We start from the raw sequence: 27,705 nt of genomic DNA on the forward strand, positions 1-27,705 counted from the left end.
GAGAGGTAATGAAGCATGCTTTCTTTTTTGTATCTTGAGGAAAATATCATGATTTTTAATGTTAATTTTTTATTGGAAATGTAGTTTCACTAACCTTAAGCCTAATGGTCACTTTAAGTGGACAAGCATATGCGAATTAGAAGTTTTAGGCCCTTGTTGTCCCTGAAACATTGGTCCTCAAGAAAGTTAATATTGATGCAATCAAGGTAGTTTAGAATCTACCAAAAACAGTTTGTGATTTCTCTCCTGCAGCAGGACAATCATAACCATGGCTTATGTTTCACAGTTTATAGAGTTGATTTCTTGTAAATTCAACAGTGTCTCTATTTCTGCTATACGGTCCCCTTTGCCTTTTCTGGCACCAGCCTTTATGGTGAGGTCAGTAACTATAACCACAGTAATAAGTCTCATGCTGAGACCCTGCGAAGGGCCTTGTGGGGTGTGATCTCAGGGGCCTCCTCTCTGACACGTGAGGAGTCAGCAGAACAGAGAAGGAAGCTGACTTGCCTGGGGACACACAGACAACTAGTGGCCAGAGCCGCACCAGGACTCAGTTGTCCTGCTGCACATAGTTCTGGAGGCTTTGTATTGTACTAGCCGTTTTGATTGCCAAGGTTTGTTTTAATTTATAAATGTATGGTTGGGGCACTGAGCAAAATTAAAGGATGGTTTGTTCTGGTGATGTCATCCATGTCTGCGAATGCTATCCTTTGGCGTATCTATAAGGCTGAGGGAATTCAGATGTCCCTTTCAGAGGCTTTTTATGACAAAGTCAGATCTGGGGATAACTTAAGGTTATGCAGGGTATCTGCCTCTTCTAGGAGGCTAAGATGGTCCATCCCCAGCCTTTCGGGGCCTTTGGAACCAAGTGTTGTGCTGGGATCATCTGGAACATCATGCTGAGCAGAAGTGTGCCTCTGCTCTTGTTCTCAGGGAACAGCTGAAGGATGGATGCAAAACAGGCTGACATCGGATTGGTGACAATCAGTCTCCACAATATCAAAGCCTCAAATTGTAATAGGCTCCTTGCTTTACCAAAAGTCTCTAGAAAATCTGCTATAGCTGATGGCGCTAGAGCCGTGATAACAAGGGGAGGGGCTGTACTGGAAGCTGACTTGGTGGCAGGAATCTGGGGAATTGAGCTTGGCCCCTGCAAGGAAGTTAAGCAGAATTCATGAAGGCTGTGGGGAATTGAGGCGGAAGAAAGGACATTAATGCTGGATGATGGGAAATCAGAAAGAAACCAGACCAGCAGTTACAAGCAATAGCACTAACAAAAAAACCCCAAAAAACAACTCCCATCAGTTACTCAGGAAAGACGATGAGGAAGTGAAGGATGTTGCAAAAATATCTGAGTTCCCCACCAAATTACTTTATTAAATCAGTCTTTAATGAGGCCGTTGCAGGGAGGCAGAATGGACTGGCAGAAGTAATGATGGCCGCGTGGGTACTACTCTTGCTAAGAAGCCACCCTGACAACTGAGCCGGGATAAATCAGCAAGTGTGGATTACATGTCTTCTGTTATTAAGGACTCCGCTAATGAATTTACCAAACCTTCGGCAATTATTTGGAAGGTCGGGGAATTAGGAAAGTGATGCATGGCCGAGGTTACTGATCTTTAAAGCAAAAGTTAAAGGGACCCAGGGAACCGTGAGCTACGATTAAATGTCTGAGCAATGTGCAGAGTTTTCCACATGCTAACTGCCAGGCTGGAACTTAGCTTTAAATGCTGTAAAATGTTGGGATGTTTTAATGAGCAGCTGCAGGCCAGAATAGGGCCATTGTTAAGCATCCGGACCAGGCCAAAAAGCTGACAGGTTCACTCAAGGCAAGTGTCAATTTTCTGAGTCTATGTGTGTCTGTAGGAAAGTTCCACAGAGTAACAACACTCCCATACTCAAGAAAGACAGGCAAGGTTGAAAAAACAACCCGTATGTCAGGTGAGCAAACTCTAAAATGCGTGTTCTCATCTAGCCCTACAGAACTGCCGATAGGCAATACAGTCCCCATGTACAGATGAGAAAATTGAGGCTCTGAGAGGTTCAGTGCCTTTCCAAAAAACACAGAACTAACAAGTGGTAAATCAAGAACTGGAAATTAAGGACAGGTAAACTGAGGACTGCAAAAGTCTTTCTGGCTTTAAATCTGGCACCCTTTCTGTACCATGCTGGAAAGCTTGTGGTGGATAAAGAAGGATATACTATATGACTTAAAAGTCCTGAGTGCTTTCAAGTTGGCAAACTAAGATGAAAATTACACTCTGAAAGATGCCAGGGACAAATAGAGCTGAAAACAGTCTAAGGGCTATTCCGTTATTTAAAAAGAGAATAAGGCCCATTTCATACAACTGCACTCGGAATATCTTGTCATTTCCTGTCATTGAGGACCTACGGTGTGAAGGATTCTGAGTGGGTGTTCATAGGGGAAGCAGAAATAGAGAGCAGCTAAAGACACATAAAAGATGTATTAGACCTATAAGACATATAAGAAAAGATGAGCACAGGGAACACATCTGTGCTAGAACAAAGTCTGGAAAGGAATGTGGCAATGTGAAGTGTTCTCTCTAAATGGTCAGAGTAACTGAATTTTCTTCTTTTTTCTTTGCATTTTAAAAGTCATCTATCATTAACAAGTATTTTTTTTTAATTTGGAAAAATTACTAAATAGAAGCATAAGGCAAGACGGGAGCTTGTGTATAAAGTGTGCTGATGACATCAAGGGAGGGAAAAGGAGGGGGCCATCCTGGAAGGAGCATGAGAGACGGGAGTAGAGCGAGCTTGAGGACACGGAAGTGCAGGCAGTGTCACAGGTGCAGGGCTGGAAGGGTGCTGGAGGTCAGATTTTAGAGGACTTTACAGGACAGCATGAGTCGGTAGTCCTGTTCGGGAAGTCAGGGCCTAGGGAGTCTGGGCAGAGGGTCAGTGAGGGTCCCGGTTCCTGGAGGGGCCCGCCGGCACGTTAGGGTGTCCGGGTCTGGAGTGGGGGCAAAAATGTGAGGGGTCGGAAGGACCGGTCCGGCGGACTGGATGGGCTGCAGAGGGGTTGCATCCTCTGCACCAGGACCTGCCCTGGCTGCCTCTGGGACTGTGGTCTCAGGGGTAGGGCTTGGAGGTGGGGGGAGTGAAGAGTGGGGAACAGGCAGGAGGCCTGGAGCCACACGGGGGCAGGCACATGTCTATGCCTGGTGGTGGTGTTGCAGGGTGGGAAACCGACAGCTGGGTGCTAGGCCGGGAATGGGCTGTGTGTGCAGCGAGGACAGAATACAATGCCCACCTGTGGACTCTTAAGTGTCTGTTGCTGCGCTTGGTTTGATGATGAACTGCCACCTGAGTCCTGGTGGGCTGATATCTGGGTGCCCGAGGGGCCCCTCTCCCCAGAGGCCTGTGGAGACGGTGGGCAGAACCTGTCCATCTCCCTGGGGAGGAGGCCAGGGCTGACTGATTGTGTCCTGTGGAACACCGCAGACCTTGGAGACTGGGCACGGGAGGCTGTGGGGTCGGCGGGGCTCCCCCAGCCTGGAGCCTGTCTCGAGGTCACCTAGAAGCAGCAACGGTATCTCCGAACACAAGTGGTTTCCTTACCAGCTACTCGCCTGCTGTCACCCACCTGGGCAGCGTGACCAGGTGCGTGTTCCCAGAGCAATGAAAGTGGAGCCCAAAGGCTCCAGGAGAAAAGCTGCTTCCTAGTTATTCAGCTTCTCCAACTGACAGATCTTTTCAGGTAGGAGATCTTTTGTTTCCCCCAAGAGAGGGCCCCTGTGCCAGCCTTGAGGACAGCTTTCACGGTCCCCTTGGCGTCAGCAGCCATTGTCCTCCTGTTCCCGGACCTGCCATTCTTCTAACCTTCAGCTGCACAGAGATCGGAGAAGGTGGGAAAAGGGCCTTTTATAACCAAATTATCTCAGTGCATTCATCTGCCATTATGTTAATGCATCGTGAAGCCCGGCAGATGGTACAAAGTCAATTATGCTGGTGTTAAAAAGGGAGAAATTGACCTTTTCAGGACTCACTTGGATTCCAGAGCAGAGTTTGCAAACTCAGGTTTCAGGCCTGGCATGTGGGTGAACGTGCTTGGTGCTTCGGAAGGGGAGAAGGGATGGGTCAGGGTGGTCAGCCCAGGGCTCCCTGCCTTTTGCCGGACCCCTCTCATACCTGCACATCTTCTCAAAGAGTCCAGCGTAGCCGTCACAGTTGGTCTTCTGGGTCCGCAGGATGTCAGTGGGCTTGAAGGCCTGGCGGTCCTTCTCCTGGGCAGCCTCAATGTCATACTCTGGAGGGCAGAGGAGGCTGTGAGAAACAGGTCCTGGGAGGCAACGAAGGTTGGTGCAAAGGAGAAGGGGGTGGGGAGTCCATGGCTTGCGGCCCCACCCTCACCCTCGGCTGTGCTTTCAGCACCATTTGGGTGGGCCTCTCTCAGGTCGGGGAGAAACTGCTGTGGGCTGAAGGGAACCCATGTCCAGCCAGGGCCAACTCTCGGAAACATCACTGTGGCGAGAAATGTGCAGTGGCGAGAGGAAGAACAAGGCATTGGCAGAAGAGGCTGCTGACTGGTTCCTTCGGCCTCCAAGGAGAGGCTGGGAGGGAAGGAGACCAAGATAGCACTAGAGGTGGGGGCTCTGCCCTCCCTTCCCACCCCCACCATGCAGGTCTGCAAGCAGTTTATCCCTGTTGCAGCCACCCCCCCAGGGCCTCACATTGACCCACAGGGGGCACTCCCAGCTACCGCCAAACAGCTTGTCATTCACTAACAGCCTAAGGCCAGCGGTGAGGCCCTGAGGCAGGAATCATTGTGGCCACTAAGGGCACAAAGGGAACATATGTAAGGGTGGCAGGCAGTAAATGAAGTCCTACCTAATGTTCTGTTTCTGATTCTGCCCTCTCAAGACCCAGGCTGAACTGAGCTGCTGGGCTTGGGGTGGGAGGAAATGGCCTCTCAGGCCCTATGGTCAAGATATCCTACCTGTGTCAAGTGAGTTCATGCTGTAAGCGGCATCCCTCACTGCTGCTCTGGGAGGACAAAGGAAAGGCCCAATGGCAGCAGATCAGGAGAGCCCCAATTGTTATGTCACAAGGAAAACACTGGAAGTCCACCCCACCACCTGGCTCTTCATCGACTGCAAGGGGCTGCATCCAGCATCCCCCTAGCAACCACCTGTGGGGCTTGGCTTGAGCTGGTCAGACCCCCAAGGCTGTCCTGTGCAGAGCTGGGGACAGCTGCACAGGCCCAGGTGCCCTGAGCTTGCCTGGAGGTGGGGTGAGGACTGGTGGCTGAGGTCACCGGTGTGAGATCAGTGAGCAGGGGGAGGAGAGCCTTCTTTTCCTGGCACTGGTACTTGAAGAAACCTTTGGTGTGGCAATAACTTCTCCAACAGCTATGAATCTGCCCCATCCTTCTTGGAGATGACTTTCTGTCCTGGGTTCTCAGGTCTGTGGAGCAGGTGTACCGGGAAGCCAGGACTGAGGGAATACTGCCGCTGAGTGAAGGGGCCTTAGCTCTGGTCACGGGCTGTGGGCAGATGACCACGTGGGACCCCCCCCCCCCCGCCACTAAACAACCCTTCATGGAGACTGTTAGCACATGTTGAGTTTTACCCTCCTTCATTAGTCTTTGGTGGTTCAACCTAGCCATCTGGGAACCCTTCTCCTCCACCGTCCATCTCTTTCCCTACACACTGCTGGTCAAGGGAATCCCAGAGAGGCTCCCTTGGGAACAGGGTCCTTCAGGAAGTGGCGTCAAAGGAGTCCTAGAGCCAGTGGCACCACAGGTGGGCCTACCTATGTGGTGGCAGATCCAGATCCAGATCACGCGGACCCTCTCCAGGTCACTGTGGGCCTCCTGGAGCAGGTCGCTCACCAGCTCGTCCAGGCCACTCTTGACTGTCACCTGGGGAGTGGGAGGGGTATGCTATGTCATATGTCAGACCCTGGATGAGGGCTGTGAGAGCCCAGTGCCCTGACACCTGCAGCTGGTGCTGCTTTTCTTCCAGGCCGAGGAGGAGGAAAGGGCCGGAAGCACAAAGGCTAGGCTGAGGGCAACCCTTGGTAGGGGGCTGGACATATCAGGTAGGGCTGACCAGCTGAGTCACTGGCCCTACAGCTACACATCTTTTCACTGCAGACCCTGAGGCCAGCCAGGTGGGCAGACATCTGGGCAGCTGTAGCAGCCCCTACTCATGATCTATACCACCCAAAGCAATCTACAGACTTAACACAATCCCTATAAAATTCCAAAGGTCTTTTTTGCAGAAATGGAAAGCCCATCCTCAAATTCATATGGAATTGCAAGGGACCCAGAATAGTCAAAACAATTTTGAAAAAAAAAAAAAGTTGGAGGACTCATATTCCTGGATTTCAAAATTTACTACAAAACTACAGTAATCAAAATAGTGTGATACTGACATAAGGATCATATAGGCCAATGGCATAGAATTGAGAGTCTAGAAATTAACTCATACACCTATGGCTAACTGACTTTTCTGACAAGGATGCCAAGTCCATTCAGTGGGGAAAGAATAGTCTCCTTAACAAATGGTGCTTGACAACTGGATATCCACATGCAAAAGGATGAAGTTGGCTCCCTACTTCATACCGTATATAAAAATTAACTCAAAAAAGATCAATGACTTAAAAGAACTTAAATGATAAAACTCTTAGAAGTAAACACAGGAGACGGGCGCCTGGGTGGTTCAGTTGGTTGAGCATCCGACTTTGGCTCGGGTCATGATCTCACGGTTTGTGAGTTCGAGCCCCACGTCAGGCTCTGTGCTGACAGCTCAGAGCCTGGAGCCTGCTTGGGATTCTGTGCCTCCCTCTCTCTCTGCCCCTCCCTTGCACATGCTCTGTCTCTCTCTGTCTCAAAAATAAATAAAACATTTAAAAAAAAATTTAAAAGTAAACACAGGAGTAAATCATCATGACTTTGGATTTGGCAACAGATTCTTAGGTATGATACCAAAGATACAAGGTAAAAAAGAAAAAATAGATTAATTGGGCTTCATAACAATAAAAATCTTGTGGGCATCAAAGGACATTATTAAGACAGTGAAAAGACAACTGACAGAATGGGAGGAAGTATTCGCAAATCATGTATCTGATAAGGGTGTAGAATCCAGAATATGTAAGAGAACTTCCACAACTCGACAACAAAAAGACAACCTAATTTTAAAATGGGTAGACTGGAATACACACTTCTCCAAAGATACGTAAACGGCCGATGAAAAGCTGCTCCACATCATTAGCCACCAGGGCAATGCAGATCACAACCACAGGACACCACAACCACTAGGATGGCTGTTGTCATCAAAAAGATCTCCAAGATGTGGAGAAATCAGAATCCTTGTGCATGGCTCATGGGAATGTACAACAGTGCAGCTGCTGTGGAGGACGGTTTGGGGGGGTTCGTCAATAAGCTAAACAGAATTAATCATACGATCCAGTAATTCTACTCCGAGGTATACACCCCAAAGATCTGGAGACAGATACTCAAACAGATACTTGTTCAAACTCCGTTCATGACTGCATTATTCACAACAGACAAAAGGTAGAAACAATCCAAGTGTCCATCACAGATGAATGGGTAAACAAATGTGGCATATATCTGTACCATGAAATATTATTCATCCATCAAAAGCAGTGAAGTTCTGACACCTGCTACAGTGTGGACGGACCTTGAAAACATGATGCTGGGTAAGCCAGACACAACAGGACATGTACGTATGATTCCACTTAAATGGAATCGGGAGTGAAAAAGTTCATAGAGACAGTAAGTGCTGTAGAAGTTACCAGGGAGAATGGGGAGGGATTGCTTCATGGGTACAGAGTTTTTGTTTGGGTGATTCGGAAACAGATGGTGGTGATAGTTGTACAATACTGTGAATGCAATCAATGCTGCTGAGTTGTACACTTAAAAATGATTAAAAGGGCAAATTATATTATATTACCACAACTGAAAAAAAAAAAAAAGAACAAATTAGGTCAAGGTTTAGAGTTGTGGGAAAGGCAGCCCTGACTATGTTCAGTCTTTATAGAGAACCTGGGGCAACCCAGTGCTTAATTCTACAATAGCTGCCCACACCTCTGCCAGCCCCCATCTTAAGCTCTCTGAGCGCCTGGATCCTTTTCGCCACTCATATCCGAACCCCAGGATCCACTGTCTGACGACAAGGAGATGTCTGGACCCCTCTTCTGCCTCCTACCTGCCCAGCAGCTTCCCACCTCCTTTTGTTCGAAGTCCAGCTCCAACTCCACAGTCCTGGTCTCTGTTGCTCTCCCCGGGGCCAAGGACAGCACTGGACGCATTGCAGGGCCTGCACACCAGCCTGGCTGATTCCTGACTTAAAACCCTGTGGCTTCTGGTCCTTTGGTCCCCTCTACCTGGGCCCCGCTGGCTCTGGACACACACTGCTCTGTGGCTGAGTCTCTGGCCTCAGCTGCGCTCCTGGCACTGCTCTCCAAGCAGGACCGGCAGCCTGTCCCATCCCTCCGGGTGGCCATTACCACACAGCCCACCCTCCTCAGACTCTGGCACTGCACCCCCTTCTCTCCTCAGAGACAGCCTGGCCTCAGACTTGACAAGGCCCAGGCAGGACTTCTGTATAATGAGCCCTCCTCCTGCTCAGCCATGCCTCCTGTCTTTGCAGGACTTGCTCTTCCTCAGGCAGTGCCCCTGCTCACCTGTGTCCTCACCTTCTCCCTTCCAGTCTTGGCTGCCCTATCCCCTCCTGTCTGTACCCCTCCCTATATCTCTTTCTCAGGACTGCCTACACCTAGCCTTCCCCTCTGCCAGGCTCCTGTGGGGTCTTCACCCCCCCAAACCCCCGCTTTGCTCCTTGGCCTTCCAGAGTCCGACTGAGGCTCCAACCCTCCCCTCTGGGAGTAGGAAGCACTTCAGTATTGAAGTGGCGGAAATGAGTCTGTCCTAACCTCACTTGACCAGACTGCGCGCTATTGACCATCCCTGCCCTCAGGGAACTCTCCCTGCACCTTCCAGAACATCTATCCTTCTTGATCTTGCCTTGGCTTCAGGTGGCTCCGGGCCCTTTGGACCTCCTGCCTGTCCTCCCCAAGATGACAGCCTGTGGCTTCAGCTCTTAGCTAAATCTGATGGTTCCTGAATCAGTGTTTCTGGCCCAGACCTCTCCAGGCTGGATACAGCTCCAGGCTTGGACACCCAGCCACCTCCACTGGCTGTCCCACAGATACTGGAGCCCACTGCCCCTAAACGATCTCATCATCCCCTGAGACTGCTTCTTGTAGTGAGGAGCTGGCTGTCCCATTCTCCCTCCATTATCCAGTCTGCAGCCTGTCAGCCCCCTGCCTTCTCCCTCCCTCACACACATCCACTGCCTTGCACACACTGGGATAGAGTCCTCCCTCTGTCCCCAGCTCAGTGTTGACCTTTCTGCTCCTCTCTGTTCTCAGTGTTCCCAATTAATCCAGGTCACGCCTGCTCCTGCTGGGACAGCTGATGGCTCCCCACTGATGGCCCTGCCTCTAACCTGACTCTGGATCCATGCCCCTATCCATCCACTCATTGGTTAGCAAACAAGGTTCCTGAGTACCTGCTATGTGCCAGCCACAGGGTGGTCTTTTTAGGCTGTAGATGATCTCCCTGCTTACTGGCCTATGATGGCTTACTTCTGACATCAGCAATGGGTCCAGCTCCTTGGCCCTTCCAATCAGGCAGTACCTGGCTCCCAGGACTCTAGTTGTCTCTAGTGCTTCTGCTTTTGTAGCTGCCCCTCCCCAACCCCACCCCAGAAGAGCCTAGACCCAGACGTGTGAGAGCTTGGCAGCCCGTGTGCTCCAGGGGTGAGCAAGGCTGTGGTTGCAGTGGGTGCTGGCCAGCTGCACCCATGGCCCTCCCTCATCCTCTTGCCACCTTTCTTCATGGGGCCGGGCGTGGCCTGGCTCAGCAGCAGCAATGCCCAAATGGGCAATGGCAGGCGGTCAGCATAGGGCCGGCCAGAGGGGCCTGCCAATGGGGTGCCTGCGGGGTGTGTGGCCTGGGGTGGGAGCATCAGGACCGTGGGTGGCATTGGGGGGGATAGAATGGTCTTCCATCCTGAGCAGGGGCCTGGTGACTTGGCCTTCTTCTCTCCATCCATGTGATGTGAGAAGGCACTCTGGGCCATCTATCCAAGGGACTCTGGATGCATTTAGGAGGGGCCTGAGCAGAGACTTCATTACTCTGACTCGGGAAACTCCCTGCCACCTTATGCAGAGAGGCCTGCTCTCTTACCTGTGAGGCATACGTGTCCAGTTTCTCAAACTCCTGTAGGTCCAGGGGCATGGATTTCAGGCTGGACCGATCCCAGGGGTAAACTGGAAACATAGGGAGGCTCAGTCAGCCACTGAGGCCTGCTGGTGAGTGCTGCCCGGCCCAGGCCTCTCTGTCGTTTTGAAGTGCTGTGATTGCCCGACCTTCAGCATGATTCCCAGAACCTGGAAAACTGCTCCCAAGACCTATATCTCCTAGAGGGGTTCCTTGATCAAATTGGTTTGTGAACTATGGCAACTTCTCTAGTTCGTCTGGAGAGTCACAGGGAACATGAGCCTATTTGCAGACCCTGGGAAGTCAGCAGTAAAGAGACTGGTTTCACCTCAATTAACTCAGCAGTGCCCAGGCAGATTAATGATGGAGTCCCCTTCTCCCCACCGTTTAGTTTTCTGCAGATTTCCTGCTAACTTTTCCAGGAATGAGTGCTCTGTGGGAAGTGTCCAGGCAATGCGGCCAGCCCCTGACAGGCTCGAGAAAGGAGGGTCTGTACTCTAGTTATGACGCCCAGGGTGGAGGGTGCTCTGGGTATGGGAGGAGGGTGTGCTGGAGCCAGGCTCTGTAGGCTTCTGTAGGGTGAGGCGTGTTTGGCACCCAGACAGGCTTCCTCCCTTGCCCACAGTCAGCCATAGACTGGAGCACCCCAAGAAAGCCAAGTGTGTTGTAGCAACAGGTGCCCCAGGTATTGCGGGGGGGGGGGGGCTCTGAGGGAGGCCGGGCCCCAGAATCACTCCTTTGTGCTAGCCTTTCTTATAGGAAGCCAGGCACACCAGTCGTCAGACCAGCCACGGATGGGCAGCAAATCCCTGTCTCAGACCAAAAGAGAGCCTGGGCTCCGGCAAGGTCCTCCCATTATTCAAGGCTGACCAAGTCAGGCAAGCTGGGTGGGAGGCCAGGGGTTAGGTGAGGAGGGTGGGGCCAAAGGGCCACTGATCCCCTAACTCAGTGATAACCCCACTCCCCTGTGGGGGTGCTGGTGGGGCCCCAGGGCACGGCAGCCAGCCTGGGAAAAGCAGAGTGACATGGGGAAGCAGCCGGTGGGGGCTGCATGAAGCCTAGGTTCTAGTGGGGGCCTGACCTTCACGACCTCCACTGTGCTAGGGGTTGCTGGACTCAGCTGCCAGGCATGAGGTGCACATCTATGGGGCAGCTGGGAGAGTGAACGAGACGGTGGATCACGCTGTAAGGTCAGTGCCGCTTTGCTCCCTGGGAGGGTGTAGGGTGGGGGTCCTCTGTGGGCAAGTACAAGGGTAGAGGTGTGAAGCATCCGTGCCCGGTGTGGGGGCTGCAGCTGCGTTTGCCCAGACATCCCTCGAGGTCTGTGAGAGACCCAGGCCTTGGTGCTACAGACCCAAGAGATGTGGCGGGAGAGTGAGAGTAGGGAGGGGGCGGCCCACCAGCTCCGGCCTGAGCTCCTGCGAGATCCTCTCTGGGCCAGCATTGGCTGAGACACAGTGGCAGCTGGTTAGGGAGCTGACCAATTTCCAGCCACAGAGGAGATCCCAGCCTCTAGTCAGCTGTCAGGCGCAGGCCATGTGGGTCCGTCCTCATTTCCCCACTACTCCAACATCCCTTCCTTTTGAGAACGAGGCCTTCTTTCTTTGCAGCCCAACTGGGTCTGGCACATTCCCCAAGGCCACTTTGTTCTGCTTTCTTGCTTCCTGCTGACACTCTGCAGCAGCCCCTAGAGGGGTTTGGTCCCTTTGACCCTAGGCCTCTGACTGGGTCCTCACCATGTCCCGTGCTGTGACACATCCAGGACCTGAGGACTGTTCCTCTCTGAAGAGGAGGCAGACCGTGTGGGGGGCAGGCAGGCTATGTAAACCCTACCCCAAGGCTGTGGTGTCACCACCAACCTAGTATTTTCTTTCTTCATTTTTCTACTTCTTTTATAAGGACCAAGATATTTCCTGGACCCTCCATAATCCTTGTGTCCTGTACAGTCTTACACTGGGGCTCCCTGAAAGCCCAGCACCACTGTGGGTCACTCCTCTGGTGCTGGCGCTGGGATCGCTTGTCTCTCATCACTTAGATCCCTGTCAGCCCCTGTCCTGTGTTGTCTGAGCACAGCCCTTGTCCGGCCAGCCTCTCAGAAGGGGGTGGGGACCTGCAGCAGGTCCTCAGTGCCTTTTCCCTCTGCAGAATCTGGCTCTTGCCATTCTCTGACAAGGGCTAGCAGGGTGACCTAAGTGGATATGAAGTGGACTTACATTTAACAAATTTCTGCTTGGTATAACTGCAAATGAGGTCTCCCCCGCCCCCATTGAGAAGAAGGATGACATTTCTAAAATGGGACTGAAAACCCTATTACTAGTTTTACCCTTTCTTGGTTCCATTTTACAATATCTCAACATTAAAAATACCCACAATGATTTATGCCTCATTACATTTACCTTCTGAAGAGATTATATAAGATCTAAATATGATTTTGCATAAATACATTTAAAATACCAGTGGCATTAACTAAATTATTCTAACTTTAAAGCAAAACAATGGGAAGAAGTGCCAAGCTCTCCCAAACCTTAGATGCCATCTGGTCTATGGAGAAGAAAACTGAGGCCCCAGGAAGGTGAGGGAGGGACAAAAATAGGACTCAAAGCCAGGCCATCGATCACCCCATTCAGGGTTCTACCCTCTGTCCCATTCTACTTATTCATATGCCTCCTACCTTACACAGGTTTGGCATTCCATTTAAAGTTAACACAGTTCTGAATTCTGTGTTTAATATGTTTTCTGTAACGGGCTGCCTTGTTATTGGGGTTTATGCTTTAGCTTTGGGCTCATATGGTGTGTGAGCTTTTCATTACTCTGCCTATGTCCATGGCAGAACTTGCTAATCAATCATGATACTCCTCCCCACCCTGAGCCCAGAGGTAGCCCCAGACTCTCACATAGGACCCAGGGAGCCATTTCCAATTGACTGGAGACTGGCCCATGGGGCTAAACCAGTTCACCATCTCACAGAACAGCCCTGGAGAAGGCCCTGCAACTTACCATGGGCATCTTTTGCTCCAGGCTGCCGGGGTCTTGTGTTTCCATTTTTATCACCTTGTAAACCTGCAATATCCCAAAGGTCAGAAGTTGAGACACCTCAGAAGTCAAAACGCAAGCACAGATGATTCTCTTTGTGGTGGTCCTGGCTTCTGACCCCTCCTCTTCTATGTCTGTGCCCCGCCTTCTTGCTCCCATATCCACCCACCATCTATTACTGCTGGAATTGTTCTGGACTTCCTGCTGAGGCGGAGGAAGGACTGACAACCAGGGAGGGAATGACAAGAAAGAGAACTGCAGTCTGTAAGCAAAGGGAGAATTTACCCCGACATCAAAACTTTGTGTTCCTCAGTGGGTCCACCTACAGCCTAGAGCTCCTGCCTTCCTCTGGATTCCCCTGCCATCTTGGAACACAGCTGGGGATGCTAACAGCACCAGTGAATTCATTGCCACATAAGAACTGACCATGGTAAGAAATGAATGTGGGCGAGGGAAAGGCAGTTTCTATGGAGCCGAAGCCCAGAAAAGTCAAGCAATTATTAAATTATTCCTCAGGAAGGTTCAAGGGCAACCAAATCCTATCAATCCAGGATAATGCAGATAATGCAATCAATCCGTTAATGCAGAATGGTTACCAATAGTTATTAGACTCCTGGGAAACAGGAAAGGAGCTGCTGATTTGAAACCAGGTAAGGAAGATATGGGTCCCTGATGGAGCCAGGGGGAGCTGAGGAGGCAGGTTGTTTTATGCCCTTGAAGCCCACCAAAGGCTGTAAATATAACAATGGAAGGTTGCAAATGTATAGAGGCTCTGACAAAGAGTTGTCCTTGTGTTTCTTGCACCTACATTTTATTTCCATCTCCATTCTTTGATAGGGTAATGAGGGTTCAACATAGTAGCTAGCATTTATTGTGCACTTACTATGCCTGCCTTGTGCTTTATATTGACAGTCTCATTTAACTTCACAACAGTCCTATGAAGGAAGCTGAATTATTTTCCTCCTCTTATAGATGAGGAATTTGACTCCACAAGAGAGGTTAAGCTACTTGCCCAAGGTAAGAGCTGAGATCTGAACCCAGCCTGTCCGCTCTATACCTGATTGCCCTTCTGAGACCCTGACCTCTGAGGGCTGCAGGACAAGGCAGGTGGGAGGGCCTGCCTTGCTCAGGCATGGACACGGAGAGAACCTGAGCCCTGGATGCTCTGTAGACTTCATTCCTTGGCCAGCATTTCCCCAGGCCCCTGTAGCTATAAGGTAGACAGATGCCCAGAGAGGACCAAGAAGGGAGTGGAAAAGACATCATGGGTCTGACCCCATGCACCTTGCACTGAAGGCAGCCAAACGTGGTGGCTAAGAGCACAGGTCTCAGTCAGACCTGGTTTTGACCCACTTCCTAGCTAGTCCCTTCGCAGTTATTTCACCTCTCTGGGTCTCACTTTGGTGATTTAAAAAGTGAGGCATCTATCAAAGGGTTAAAAAGTTAATGAATGTAAAATGCTTACCACTGTGTATGCCACTTTTTAGGCAGACAATAAATGGTATCTAAGAACAACACTCTTGTGATGAAATTCATCTTTAGCGAAGTGCTTTGTGTTACCCACACCTAAGTGCACAGACACAAGAACAGTGGGTGTTAGATATGGAGAAGGGAGTCCCTAGAATGAAGCTGTCATGCCTCTGCCTCTTTCCAGTGTGTAGGCCTAGGTTACTCCTCTCCTGCCCCCACAAGATGCCCAGGTTGGACTCTGGCCCATTAAGTGACTGTCACTCCTCCCTCCAGCCCTCCACACATGAGCAGCCCTGTACGTACGTACGTTTAGCCAAGGAGAACTTCTTGAGCAGCTGGGGCATGGCATCTCGAGGGTGGACCTCCACAGTCAGCTGTGTCCCTGCAAAGGAATGGGAGGTGACATTCTCAGCCAGATGCTGCTAGCAAAGGGTGCAATGTCCCATGACAGATGTTTGAACAACAAAACATGATTGGTTTTAAGCTTTCTTCTGAATATACAAGTAATTCTTGTTTAAAGAAATGAAAAACAAAATACAAGCAGACAGTTTCCAAACCCAGGCAATATGAAATAAGAACACTACCTTGTCTTTTCCAGTGAATACAACTATAAACCTTGGAAAGAATGCACGGAGCAACTATTTGAGGACTCTGTAGTCCTCTGTAAATCATAGAAGGCAAGTCAGGGAATAAGATTAGCATTTAAAGCATCACTAAATTTTCAGTGAGTTTACTATTCCCTTTCCCATATGGTATTACTTAGACTTGACTCACAGGCAGCCCCAAACCCAGAAGTGCACAGTGGGTACAGGGAAATGGTGCTCCAAGAGAAGCTCTTTCTTCCAGCTTGTGGAGTAAGAAGGGAAACTTCTAAGAGTCAGAGAGCATGGGGGAAATCCCCTGTTGGACCTCCCCCATCCCTTTTTTCTATTATCTCCCCATTCAGCCTCTAGGAAAGTCTGTTGGTAGGGGTGTAGCAGTGATTTTGTTGGTCAGCCCAAACCTTAAGCACTCGAGTCTTCGAGGGAAGCTATGATTCCCTAGAGTGTGGGAGCAAATACTCACTGTTTTTTCTCTCTCTCTGTTCCCCACTGATTGTCTCTAGATGTACACAGAGTTGTGAGAAGTGCCTGGCAGAGTGGGGAAATTGGAGTCCAGCTTGTGCTGGAGAATTGAGAAGCGGGTTGTGAAGGGGTGGGAGCTCAAGAAAGCAAATCCATACAGTTATGGATGAACTCTTGTGGTCCCCTCTGAGCTGAGCACACATGGATCTCATCCTAAACATTATACCACAGTCTTGGAGAACTAAACTATGGTGTAGACCAATGCCTAGACTGGCCACTGGGGGTGCATGTTCTGAGAAGATCTATAGAGCATTGCAAAGGCTACAGTCCAAAACTATCCAGTGTAGGGAGAACGAGGAGTTATCTCTACTTGAAAGGAAAAGATAATCAACAGATGCTAACCTCAGGATGATAAAGATTTTGGAATTATCAGACTTGCAAATAGCCATGGAAACCATGCTCTAACAAATAAGGGCAAATAGTCTTGAAATAAATGGAAAGATACCAAGAATCAGCAAAACGTCAGAAGATACAAAGAAGAAACAAAATTTTAGAGGTAAAAAATATAACAGTTTGAAAAACTATCTGGAGATGCTAAATAATATATAGAGATGACAGAAGAGTCAGTGAACTTGAAGAAAGATAATATAAGAAACAGAGCAAAATGAATTGAACTTCAGAGACCTGTAGGATAATACTTTAAGGTCTAACATTCATGTTACTGAGATCCCAGAAGGAGAGGAGAAACAGTGTGGTACAGAAAAAAAAAATTAAAGAAATGATGAGAAAGTAATCAATGAAACCAAAAGCTGATTCCTAGGAAAGATCAGCAAAATTGATAAGCCTGTAACCAGATTGACCAAAAAGAAAAAGAGGTAAGACACAAATCAGAAATTAAGACACCAATATCAGAAATGAAACAGGTGAGAACACTACAGATCTTGTATGTATTAAAAGAATAATAAGGGAATACTGCCAACAACCCAATGCACATAATTCTACAACTTAGATGAAATGGATCAATTCCTTGAAAGCTACAAACTACTAAAACTCACCCAAATAGAAAACCTCAATATCTCTACATCTATTTTGAAAACTAATTGTAGTTCAAAATATTCCAGGAACAAACAAAGGCCAGGTCCAGTTGGTTTCACCAATAAATTCTAACAAACGTTTAAAAAGAAATAAGATCAGTTTTTAAATAAGATCTTTCAGAAAACAGAATAGTAAATATTTCATTACCCATTATATGAGGCCAGCATTAATCTGATACCAAAACCAGACAAAAACAGTATAAGAAAAGAATATTACAGATGAATATTTCTTATGAACACAAATTCTCAAAAAATATTAGAAAATTAAATCCAGCAATATAGTAAAAGAATACCATGGCACTGCAAAGCTGGTTCAATATTTGAAAACCAATTAATGCAATTTGCCATATTTGCAGGCCAAAGAAGAAAAACCACATGATCATTTCAATGGGTGCAGAAAGTACATTTGACAAATTTAACATCTATTCATGATGAAACTTCTCAATAAACTAGGAATAGAAGGGAACTTCCTTAATCTGAAAAAGAGTATCTAACAAAAATCTACAGCTAACAGCATATTTAATGGTCAAAAATGGAATGCTTTCCCCCTATGACTGGAACAAGGCATGGATGTCCACTCTCACTGCTCCTAACAAACATTGCACTGGAAGTTCTACCCAGTGAAATAAAACAAGAAAAAGAATAAGAAATAAGAAAAGAAAAAAAAAATAAAAGTCCTATAGATTAGAAATAAATAAAACTCTCCTTATTCACAGATGACATATCTATGTGTGTAGAAAATACCAAGTAATCTACAAAGAAAGCTCCTAGAACTAGTAAGTTTAGCATGGTCACAGGATACAAGGTCAGATGCAAAATCAATTCTATTTATAGTCACAATAAATGATTGGAAATTGAATTTAAAAATCAATATTTCCCATAGCTCCAAAAATTGAAATACTTAAATATAAATCTAAAAAAAAAAGTGCAAGAGCTGTATGTTGAAAACCATAAAGTATGATCAAACAAATTAAAGAAGACTTGAATAAGTGGGAAGACATACCATGCTCATGAATTGAAAGACTCAATATTGTTGTCAATTCTCCCTAAATTGGTCTATAGATTTAATGCAACTTCATTCAGACTCCTTAAAGGAATTTTATAGATGTTAGATATAGGCAAGATAATTCTAAAATTTAGATGGAAAGATACAGCAACTACAGTGGCCAAACCAATTTTGGAAAAAAAAAAGTTGGAGGAACCAGCTATTTGATTTTAAGATGTGCTATAAAGCTACAGTCATTACACAGTGTTATACTGGCAAAAGGACAGATATATAGATCAATGGAGCATAATAAATAGTTAAGAAATAGACCCACACAAATATGGCAAAGTGATTTTTTACAGAAGTGCAAAGACATTTCAATTAGAAAATGGGTAAAAGAAGAGATTACAGATGGCATATGAGCACGTCAAATGATGTTCAATATGATTAGCCATTAGGAAAATGCAAATTAAAATCACAGTGAGATATCATACCTATTAGAAGAGAAGTAATAAAAAATAGTGATAATACTCTACGTTGACAAGGTTGTGGAGAAATCAGACCTCTCAGACATCGCTGGTGGGACTGTGAAGTGATACAGCAACTCTGAAAACAGTCTGTCAGGTTGTTATAAAACAAAACATATACTGAACATCTGTCCCAACCACTGCACTCTTGAACATTTATCCCAGAGATATAAACACTTACGTTTGTTCATACAAAAACCTATACACAAATGTTTATAGAAGCTCTATTCATAATCACCCTAAACTGGAAACAGCTTAAATGTCCTTCAATGAGTGAATGGATAAACACCCTATGGTACATCCATATCAAGGAATACTTCTCAACAATACAAAGAAACTCTTAGGAGAGACAGGAGGATGTAACCACTGACATTCTGCCCAAGAGGATTTTGGGGTGACAGAACTGCCCTGTATTCTGACTGTAGTAGTCAGAATACGAGCATGCGTTCTGTATGCGTTAAAACCCATGCAAGTATATGCCAGACAATTCAATTTTAGTAATTTAAAATAAAACAAAAATAAATATAAGTACCAGTTGAGCAAACAAGCCTGAGAAGAATTAAAACAAGAACTGGATGATCCAGAACAATACAAAATGGAAATTCAAAGTCCAGAGCAGGATTATAGTAAACACCTGCTTCCTTCTCGAGTCTTCACACGTCAGTGAATCTGGTCCTATGTCATCGTTTTAAGTGAGCTGGACAGCACTCTATTCTGTACATCGTTTATAATCCATATAAGCAATCCCTTTTGGTTGGATAGTTAACTTCTCCCAAATATTTTGCTATTAGAATCAGTGATGCATGAACATTCTGATACACATCTCTTTACACACTTTTCAAATCAGTCCCTTTGAATACATTTTTAAATATGGATCTTTTGCTGTATTTTGGCAAACTTCCCATGAATGATTTTATCAGTTGATCACACCAACAGCACAAGGGAGTGTCCATTTTGCTCATTCTTACTGTGTTTGATTGCAAAATTCATCACAAAACTTCGTACTTCCAACGAGAGGTCTTTTGTTCTGTCCCCTTGAATTTGGGCTATCTATAGGACTTGGTTTGTCTAGTTAGCATGGGATGTTAACAGAAGTGGTCCTGGGGAAGCTCCGAGCGTAGGTCTCAAGGAATTTTGCAGCCTCCACTCTCATCCTTGGGATTCTAGCCACAACTGCCATGTGAATGAGCCCAGGCTAGCCTGCTGGGGGTGGAGAGACCACGTGGAACACAGCAGAGGCATCTCAGGTGAGGCCACCCTACCCTACCTGGTCTCCAGCCAACTTACCAGCTGACCACAAATACATGAGCAAGCCGAGCCAAGACCCGTGATGAACTGGGCGTATCTCAGGCAGGAACGCACAGCCAACCTGTGAGCTGGTAAATGCTTATTATTTGAAGCCCCTGAGTTTTGGGGTGGTTTGCAATGTAAAAATAGATCACTGATATACTCACTGACGTGTGATTTTATCAATCTCTGAAATTTTTATTAATGAACAATGGCATCTCATTTTTGTGCATTTAATTTTTAATGTATTTTTCATATAGTTATTTGCCATTTGAAATTCTTATTTTGTGAATTGCCTATTTTCCTAGTTGTATTATTTTTTCCTTATTAGTTTTGTAAGAGCTCTTTTTACTAACCCTTTCCCTGCTAAATGTATTGCGATGGTTTTCACAGAATGACAATACTATCTTGTATAGCTCAGAAACTTGCTCTGCATGCCAAAGAGGGTCATTCTTAAACAACTTAATAGGATACAATGTGACCTTCCCAGGTATTACTTTGAAGGGGTTAACCTTCACTTTGAGGGTAGTTTCTAGTACATTCACTGTCAAAGAAAATCAGTGTGTGACTTTATAATTAAGACTTTAAGCATTTCAGAGTTCAAAGCATAATTCAGTTCTGGTTATAGGATCGAGTGTCAATGCCAAGAGCAAACACTTCCTGTGTGTCTTCCCATGCTGCGTGAAGCACAGGCCTATTCTCCTTTGCCTTTTTACTTTTCCCATCTGAAACACTTTCGGGTGTTTTTCAAAGTGGGTGCCAAGCTGTACTTGGCTACCAGATGCTTTACAAGAAAAGGATTTGAGAAACATGTCCACTGTCTCTCTTTTTGTAGGTCGTAATGTGTAACGCTGTGAGAAGTCCTGCAGAGAAGAAGTCAGTTTGACCCAGTACTATTTTGTGAAACACAATTTGGAAAACGCTGGACTGCAACAACCTCCAGAAGCTTAAAGAAGGTGCAGAACTGAACAACTTGGTTTAGTCAACAGCAAACCTCTTCCCCCAACTTCTCACATCTAACATACAGGCGCTTCCAACCACCCCCAATTCAGCCCTGGCTCTTTGTCCAAGAATGAGTGAGCTGAGAAACTAGGTACTGGTAAAGCGGTGGTAAAGGTGGGCATTGAGGTATTCTCACACCCGGATGTGGTCCTGTTCTGCAACCTCCACCTAGCACCATTTCCAATCCCTTCTCTCTGTCCTGAACTTCCTCTTTCCTCCCCCTTCTTGGACAGGGGCCCAATTTCCAATATCCTCCTGAGCCCCACTTCCTGACTCTCCTCCAAAGAGGCGCTGCTAATCAGCCCCCTGCTGAGGAAAACAGCACAGCTCCTTAGCCTTCCTGATCTGTGGGAGTGTGATACCCACTCTTGTCACACACACAGGTGTGTGAGGGCATTTTCGGAGGCCTCTCTGCCCCAGAAACTGGGCCTGGGTGTGCTGTCGCAGGTGAGCAGCAGTCACTGGAGAGCACTGTGCTCCCTAAAGGAGTGAAATGGTAAGATTTTGCAGACTACTATATTCCTGTATCACATCAACTCTTAATGTAAGAAGAAAATTAATTTGACCAATTTCCAATGAATGAGAGTGGAACATCATTTGGAGCAAAATTTAAAGTAAGACCTAAAACCTAAGTATAGTCAGATACCATTACACCAATCTTAACAGTCACGACCAAACCCACAGGAGGTCCTTCCCGGGACTTCAGGTCACCTAGCTGGCTCTCTCATGGCGTCCCTCCCTGGTTCTACCAGTTGTCACCGAAATACCACTTCTGAGGCTGCAGCCCTGGCTGTCTTAGTAGCAGCATATCAGCAGTTGCTTGAGAAGTGCCTCCCAGGCCCCTGCCCCAGGTGCCACCAGCTCCGTGTCCTTTCCTCTTAAGCCCTCAGATCCGGAGATGCAGCAGGAAGCCCCAGAACGTCCCTGCCCGTGGCCCTACTGCCTTGGGTCTGCCTTTTACCTGGTCGGGAGAGTTCTCCCTCCCAACGGCTTCTCCCCAGGTCTCTGCAGGTCTGAATCAGGATTTGTCTAAAGCCCTAATTTGCTCAGAATATCTAATGCAGAGATGGCAAACAGATTTCGTGTTGTTCATTAACTCTGACTGGCTGCAAGTAGCTGCCTGGAGTGTTGATCAATTAGCAAAGACTGTCAGGCACATGTGTGTGTTATGAATGTGAGTGTGTGTGAGCATGCACACGTCGGGGGGGGGTGTCTGTGTGCCTAGGGCTGCAGGATTCAGGTCAGATACTTGCTATCCTTGCCTTAAGGTGCTCACTAACGTTTTCTGTACCTGGAACCCGGGTTAATAACCGTACCCAGGTTAGTAGCCGGGTTCCTTGCCTTGGAATGTTCCTCTGCAGTAGTTGAGAGTCAGGAAGCCTCAGCTAAAGCATCTGTAATTTAAAAACGGCCTTAAAGAGCCCCAGGGTAGGTGTTCAGCAGGGCTGTGCGTGGTTTCAGCCAAGGGACTGGTAGTCCGCTTCAGTGCAGGAAGCCTAGTGCTCTGACAGCCCAAGAGCAGCATGCTGGATGATGACAGGGACAGTCTAACTCTGCAGAACCCTTGTCAGTCTCCACTGGACGCAGCGTGAAAGGCCCACTCAGCAGCCCGAGTCACCAGGTGACAACCTGACAACGGAGTGGGCTGAGACGGCTGGGACACCAGCCAGGGGGTGATGAAGGGTGTCTCTCGCAGCCCTGACCGACCCCGGCTTTCACCGGGCTCTTGAAAACAGAGGGCCATGCTTCCGATTCTGTGTCTCCCTCTCTCTCTGCCCCTCCCCCGTTCGTGCTCTGTCTCTCTCTGTCTCAAGAATAAATAAAACGTTAAAAAAAAATTAAAAAAAAAAAAAAAAAGAAAACAGAGGGCCATTCATGATCCCTTCTGCAGCACGCAGCTCCACAGGAGCATCCCATATCTGGAAACATGGCCGTCTGACCCCAGTGCCTGCGTGACCAAAGAAGGAATGGAGTGTCTGCTTGGGGACAAATGACCAGCAAGAAAGGAAGCCTCAAAAGAAAACTGGCTCCTCAGGAATCACTTTTGGGGCCCCAAGTCACAGGGGCTTCAGCAACCACCCTCCTGTCTCCTCCCTCACACACCCATTACAGATTAATCTTCTGAAGCACCCTTCCGCATGGAGATCCGAGACTCCACTGATCTGTTTGTCAGCTGTTGCATAAAATTTATCCTACCTGGTGCTCCCTCTCCTGGATGCTCTTTCCCAGATGCCCACATGGCTTGCTCCCTCACCTCCTCCCTTATTCAAATGTCACCTTCTCAACTACTCTGTTTTAAATTGTACCCATGTGGTAGGCTGCATAGCAGCCCTTAAAGATATCCATGCCTTAATTCTAGGAACCTGTGAATGCTCCCTTATATAGGAAAGGGGACTTTGCAGATGTGATTAAGTTAAGGATCTTGAGATAGGAAGATCATCCTGGATTATCTGGCGGGCCCTAAGTAATCACAAGGATTCTCATAAAACAGAGTCAAGAGATTAAACTACTAATGTGGAGAAAAGGCCATGTGACAATGGGCACAGAGAATGGAGTGGTGCAGGTGTACAAGTCAAGAAGTGCCAGCAGCCTCTACAAACTGGAGGAGTCAAGGAACAGATGGTCCCCTAGAGCAGGTGGGTGGCATGTGAGTGGCCCATGAGAGCCAGGGTGTGGTGTGCCAAGTGGGGCTCTGGTGTCTGGTGGGCCCCATACCACTCGTATCTGTCTGGGACACCATGGGGACAGTGCAGTGTGGAGGTCTGGCAGGTGTGCCTGACTCAGGGACCACAGTACCCCGTCTCAGTTTTCTTGTGCACAAATGGGGATAACACCATGGCCCTATCAGGGGGCATAGCCAGAACTAAGCAAGATTGGCGGTGGCTAATCCACTTTCCTTTTAGTGAGGTATTGCTTATTTTTGTTTTGTGGTGAGCTGTGTGCTGCTAGTTCACTTCAGGGAAGCAGGGGGGCCTGGGTTTGTCTTTGCAGTGCTCAGGGCAGGGGGCAGGTTGTGGTGGGCCCACTGAGGGGGGCCTGCTGTGGAGCCATATTCCCCGGAGTTCTGCCGTAAGATAGAACTGGTCGGTGTCGTGCTGGTAAACCCATCTTGACAGGCCCTTCCTCACCGCCTGCCAGTGCCTTTCTGTGGTGATGGTGGGTTAGTCTGTGATTCTGAGAGCGATTCCGTGAGAGGCTCCGAGTCCTCCAGGGACTCCTACTTTGCCACTGCTCCCTGAACACGAGCAGATAATTTCTTTACAAGTTAGGACATCAGTGCTGAGAGCAATAGGGGTGAAATCTTAGGGCTGAGTCTATGAGAGCTCTCAGATAGATACCAGGCCCTGAGTCTTTAATGCAGAGCAGGAGGCCAAGGTGGGAGGTTATTGGTGGGGAGGGGGAGAGGAGGGGGCTGAGTAGGGGGTGGGAGTCTCTATTTAACCTGGCCTCCCCTCCAGCCAGAGCTGTAAAGTCCTCCCATCTCTATCACTGTAGCCTCACCACCCCACATACCCTGTGTTCTCAGATCTGGTCAACTGCAGAGTCAGCATGGCGATGCCCTTGCCTGCCCTCCCAGAGCCCCGGAACCCATCCCAGCAAAGTGAGGATTCTCAGGGAAGAGCTCTCTCGGGGAAGGGCCCTCTCACTTCCCCTTGCTGAGTTAAACTCATCCCTTGTGGGGAGGGCCCTGGAAGACTCAGACTCCGCTGTGACTCAGGAGGAGGGAAGGCTTGGACAGTGGGTAGGCAGTGGGGAGGCCGGTTTCCAGAGGCGTTGTGGAAGCAGGGCTGTGTGAGGGTTACCAGCTGAGGCCTTGGTGGTGGCTGTAGCGGGGTGGGCAGGTTCCCCCAGCTCTGACTCTCACCAGCCATGTGCTCTCAAACATATGACAACTTTTCCAAGCCTCAGTTTACTCATCTGTAAATTGAGGACAGTTAAGAGGACCTATCAGATAGGTAAGCTTCATTTACATGAGAATAATTATGTAAATGGATCGGCAGGGTGCCTGGCACTCGGTTAGCACTCATAAATGTTGGCTATAGTGAAGACAGCAAGGGTGAAGAGGACAGCTGTGAGTTCTGTGGCCCAAGGACTTTATCACTCTATCCCATGCAGCCTCTCACTGTTTCCCATGGGACACGGGGAGAGGGAGAAGAAAAAGGTGCTCCAATGTCCACAGGGCAGATCCTGTTCCCCACAGTCTGTGCTCTGCACTTGCTGTCTCTGGCCTGGGCAGCGGATCCAGCCACACAGGAACTGGAGGAGAGGTCACGGGTAGCAGTGAATCCTTACCTTGGTTGTCGTAGGAAGTGATGACCTGGGTCTGCTGAGGGTGCTGTTTCTCCGCCAGGTTTCCTGTAGACGCAAGACAGAGGGACCTGCAGTGGCCACAGGGACCGTGGAGGAGTTTGCCCCAGGCAAAGCAAGGAGCAAGGAGCTGTGTGTGTCCTCCAGAAAGGTGAGCTGGTGGGGGTCAAGCTCACCCCAGGCCTGGCTTAACCATGCGCACACCCACGAGCACATCCCCATGGTGCACACACGTGGGAATAGGCACAGTTCCACACATGAATGCAGAGGCAAATGACTATGAACCCGTGTGCACACACCCTCACACCTCTCAGCAGGTGCCAGCAGAGGCTGGGTTTCTTCTCCATAAGGTGGGGACAGCTCCAGTGGGCTGAGTAACCATAACTCCCAACTTTAGTGTCGCCAGGCTCAGTTGCCAAAATACAAAAAGATGCCTCGCTGATCATCATGCCTTTCTATCCCCATTTTACAGCGGATGAGCCTGCTGCCTGGAGGCTTAACTTCTGGCCAAAGACCCTCCTGCTAGGGTAGGTCAGACTGGGATCTGAACCCCAAGTCTCCTGATTCCTAGCTCAACCTCCTCCTCTGAGAAGAGTGGGGGCAGCCTTCCTAGCTTAGGAGTTGGGGTGATTGCCGCATGGGTCAGTTTTGGAGACATTTGCAGGGCATCCGCTATGTGATAGCTCTCTCCATGCACGAAGGGTATTTATGTCCTGGAACACAGAGCTGTCCTCAGAGCCTAGTGGGGTCAGCTTGCTGTGGAGAAATGCCCAGTTCCTGCCACAGGCCATGAAGGGGGAACCCACAGGCTTACCTGCCCCTCCTATGGGATGCAACACCTTCTGCTACATCTTTCCCTTAACAGCTGCTGTGGTGGCCTGGTCTTGCTGAGGCTGCTTCAGAGGGATCAAGGGAGGGGCTGGAGAAGGGCCAGGGTTGTGGCAGCAGGGGGTTCCCCCGCTGTTACCACCCTCACCTGCCACCTTCTCCCCTGGCCTCACACTGGTCTGCAGAAACGGCGTCGGGCCTGCCATTGGAAGTAGCCACTGGGACCAGTGACGGGGCCTGGAAATAAGCATGCCTCTGGGGCACTGGCCTAAGCAGGTTCCATTCAGATGACTTCCCTGGACCCAATCAGATCTGCCACTCAGTGCTTCCCACACCTTGGCCTAGGTAGAAGCCAGTCAAGGTGGGTAGGCAGGTCACTGAGCTGGGCTGGACTTGTGATCCAGCTGGCAGGGTCTTGCCCTGGAGAACCTGTCTGCTCCAGCCTTCTCCTATGAGCAGGCCCAGCCAGGACCCTCACCCCATGGGCTGAGGTCGGTGGGTTGGCCAAGGGCTAGGAGCACTGTGTGTGCCAATCCAGGGTGATGCTGGTCTGGAGCTCTAGGCCAGACTTAGGCGAGGACAGGGAGGCCACCTCCTTCAGGCACAGCTGGCTACTTCTCTGCTGGGCTGGCCGATGAAAGAAACAGGATCTGGGAGGGAATCCTCAAGGAGGACGATTGGCTGGCATAGCTGCTGTGGGTATTTATAGTCAGGGCTGCACAATTGGTTTCCCTGTGGCTGTGGGGTGTCAGTCCCTGTGCTGCTAGGCAGACTTCAGCCAGGACCAAGGAAAGCAGCCAATCACAGTAGGGGAAGCCCGTTGCTGGGCAAGCTAGTGGGGTTGGCTGGGCCCAAACACCTGCTGCTCGGAAAAGTTTGGAGCAGTCCAGGCTCCCCCCACCCTGCCAACGCCCCAGCCCAAGGAGTGCACAGGGCAGCAAGAGGGGGAACATGTGCCTTTTTGGATCAGCTCCATGTTCAGCCACATTTGTGCACACTCCACCAGCATAAGCCATCAGCTGCCTCCTTTGCAGATGAAAGCCGTCCAGTTTCCAGGGCTGGGTGCCTTGGGCACCAGCAAGGCAAGTATGTACCCAGAATCTTGCCATTAGAAAACACAGAAAAAAAGCTGTAATTTTAACTTCTGCATGCATGCAAACGTGCAATTTGAAAAATAAATAAAAGTAAAATTTTACTTTAAATTACATGTATCAGTGGAGTGGTGCAGCTATCATTTTTTCCAGGCTCAAGGCCTCTGTAGAACCTCTCTCCAGCCCTCCATTTACCTGAAACTCTCCGTTCTTGGGTAGTTTTGCAAGAACTACTTTAGTGATCTTCTTTATTTATTTTTTTAAAAATATTTTTATGTTTTTTTAAAGTAATCTCTACACCCATCATAGGGTTCAAACCCACAACCCTGAGATCAAGAGCCACATGCTGCACCAACTGAGCCAGCCAGGTGCCCCATGATCCTATTTATTTTGTTGTATTTTTCCACTAAATTTCCCTCAAACCAGGGATGCTAAGGATGGTAAAAATAGGATAAATTTACTATATTTCAATCTTCTAATGTAAGAATGTGGCCAAGAAGCCATAAGATGAATTTCAGACAACTCAAGGTGAGAGAGCTGTAACAAAGGAAGATGCCGTGTCTCTTTCCTCTCACTGCAACCCACTTGCCCACTCACCCACTTGTACGCTGGCCAAGCAGTGCATACCTGTACCAGCTGCTGTGCATTTCTGCAGCTGACAGGTTTCTGGTGGTCTGATTCTTATAATTCTCATGAGCCTGAAACATAGTTTTGCTAACTTTGGCATTTGCTTCAGTACAGCC

The 27,705-nt window shown here is 48.5% G+C and overlaps 1 protein-coding gene across 1 annotated transcript in view; it reads right to left on the bottom strand.

The window, feature by feature from the left end:
* Positions 1–27,705, bottom strand: part of KY (kyphoscoliosis peptidase) — a 59,133-nt gene that overhangs the window by 13,004 nt on the left and 18,424 nt on the right. The window contains exons 7-12 of the mRNA XM_030328424.1: positions 25,029–25,091; positions 15,084–15,158; positions 13,271–13,333; positions 10,241–10,323; positions 5,776–5,884; positions 4,153–4,270 (exon numbers count right to left, since the gene is read on the bottom strand). Coding sequence (XP_030184284.1) covers positions 4,153–4,270; positions 5,776–5,884; positions 10,241–10,323; positions 13,271–13,333; positions 15,084–15,158; positions 25,029–25,091 — 511 coding nt within the window. The remainder of the gene's footprint in view (positions 1–4,152; positions 4,271–5,775; positions 5,885–10,240; positions 10,324–13,270; positions 13,334–15,083; positions 15,159–25,028; positions 25,092–27,705) is intronic.

Source organism: Lynx canadensis, chromosome C2 (assembly GCF_007474595.2).
Source record: "Lynx canadensis isolate LIC74 chromosome C2, mLynCan4.pri.v2, whole genome shotgun sequence".
NCBI classification, from domain to species: domain Eukaryota; kingdom Metazoa; phylum Chordata; class Mammalia; order Carnivora; family Felidae; genus Lynx; species Lynx canadensis.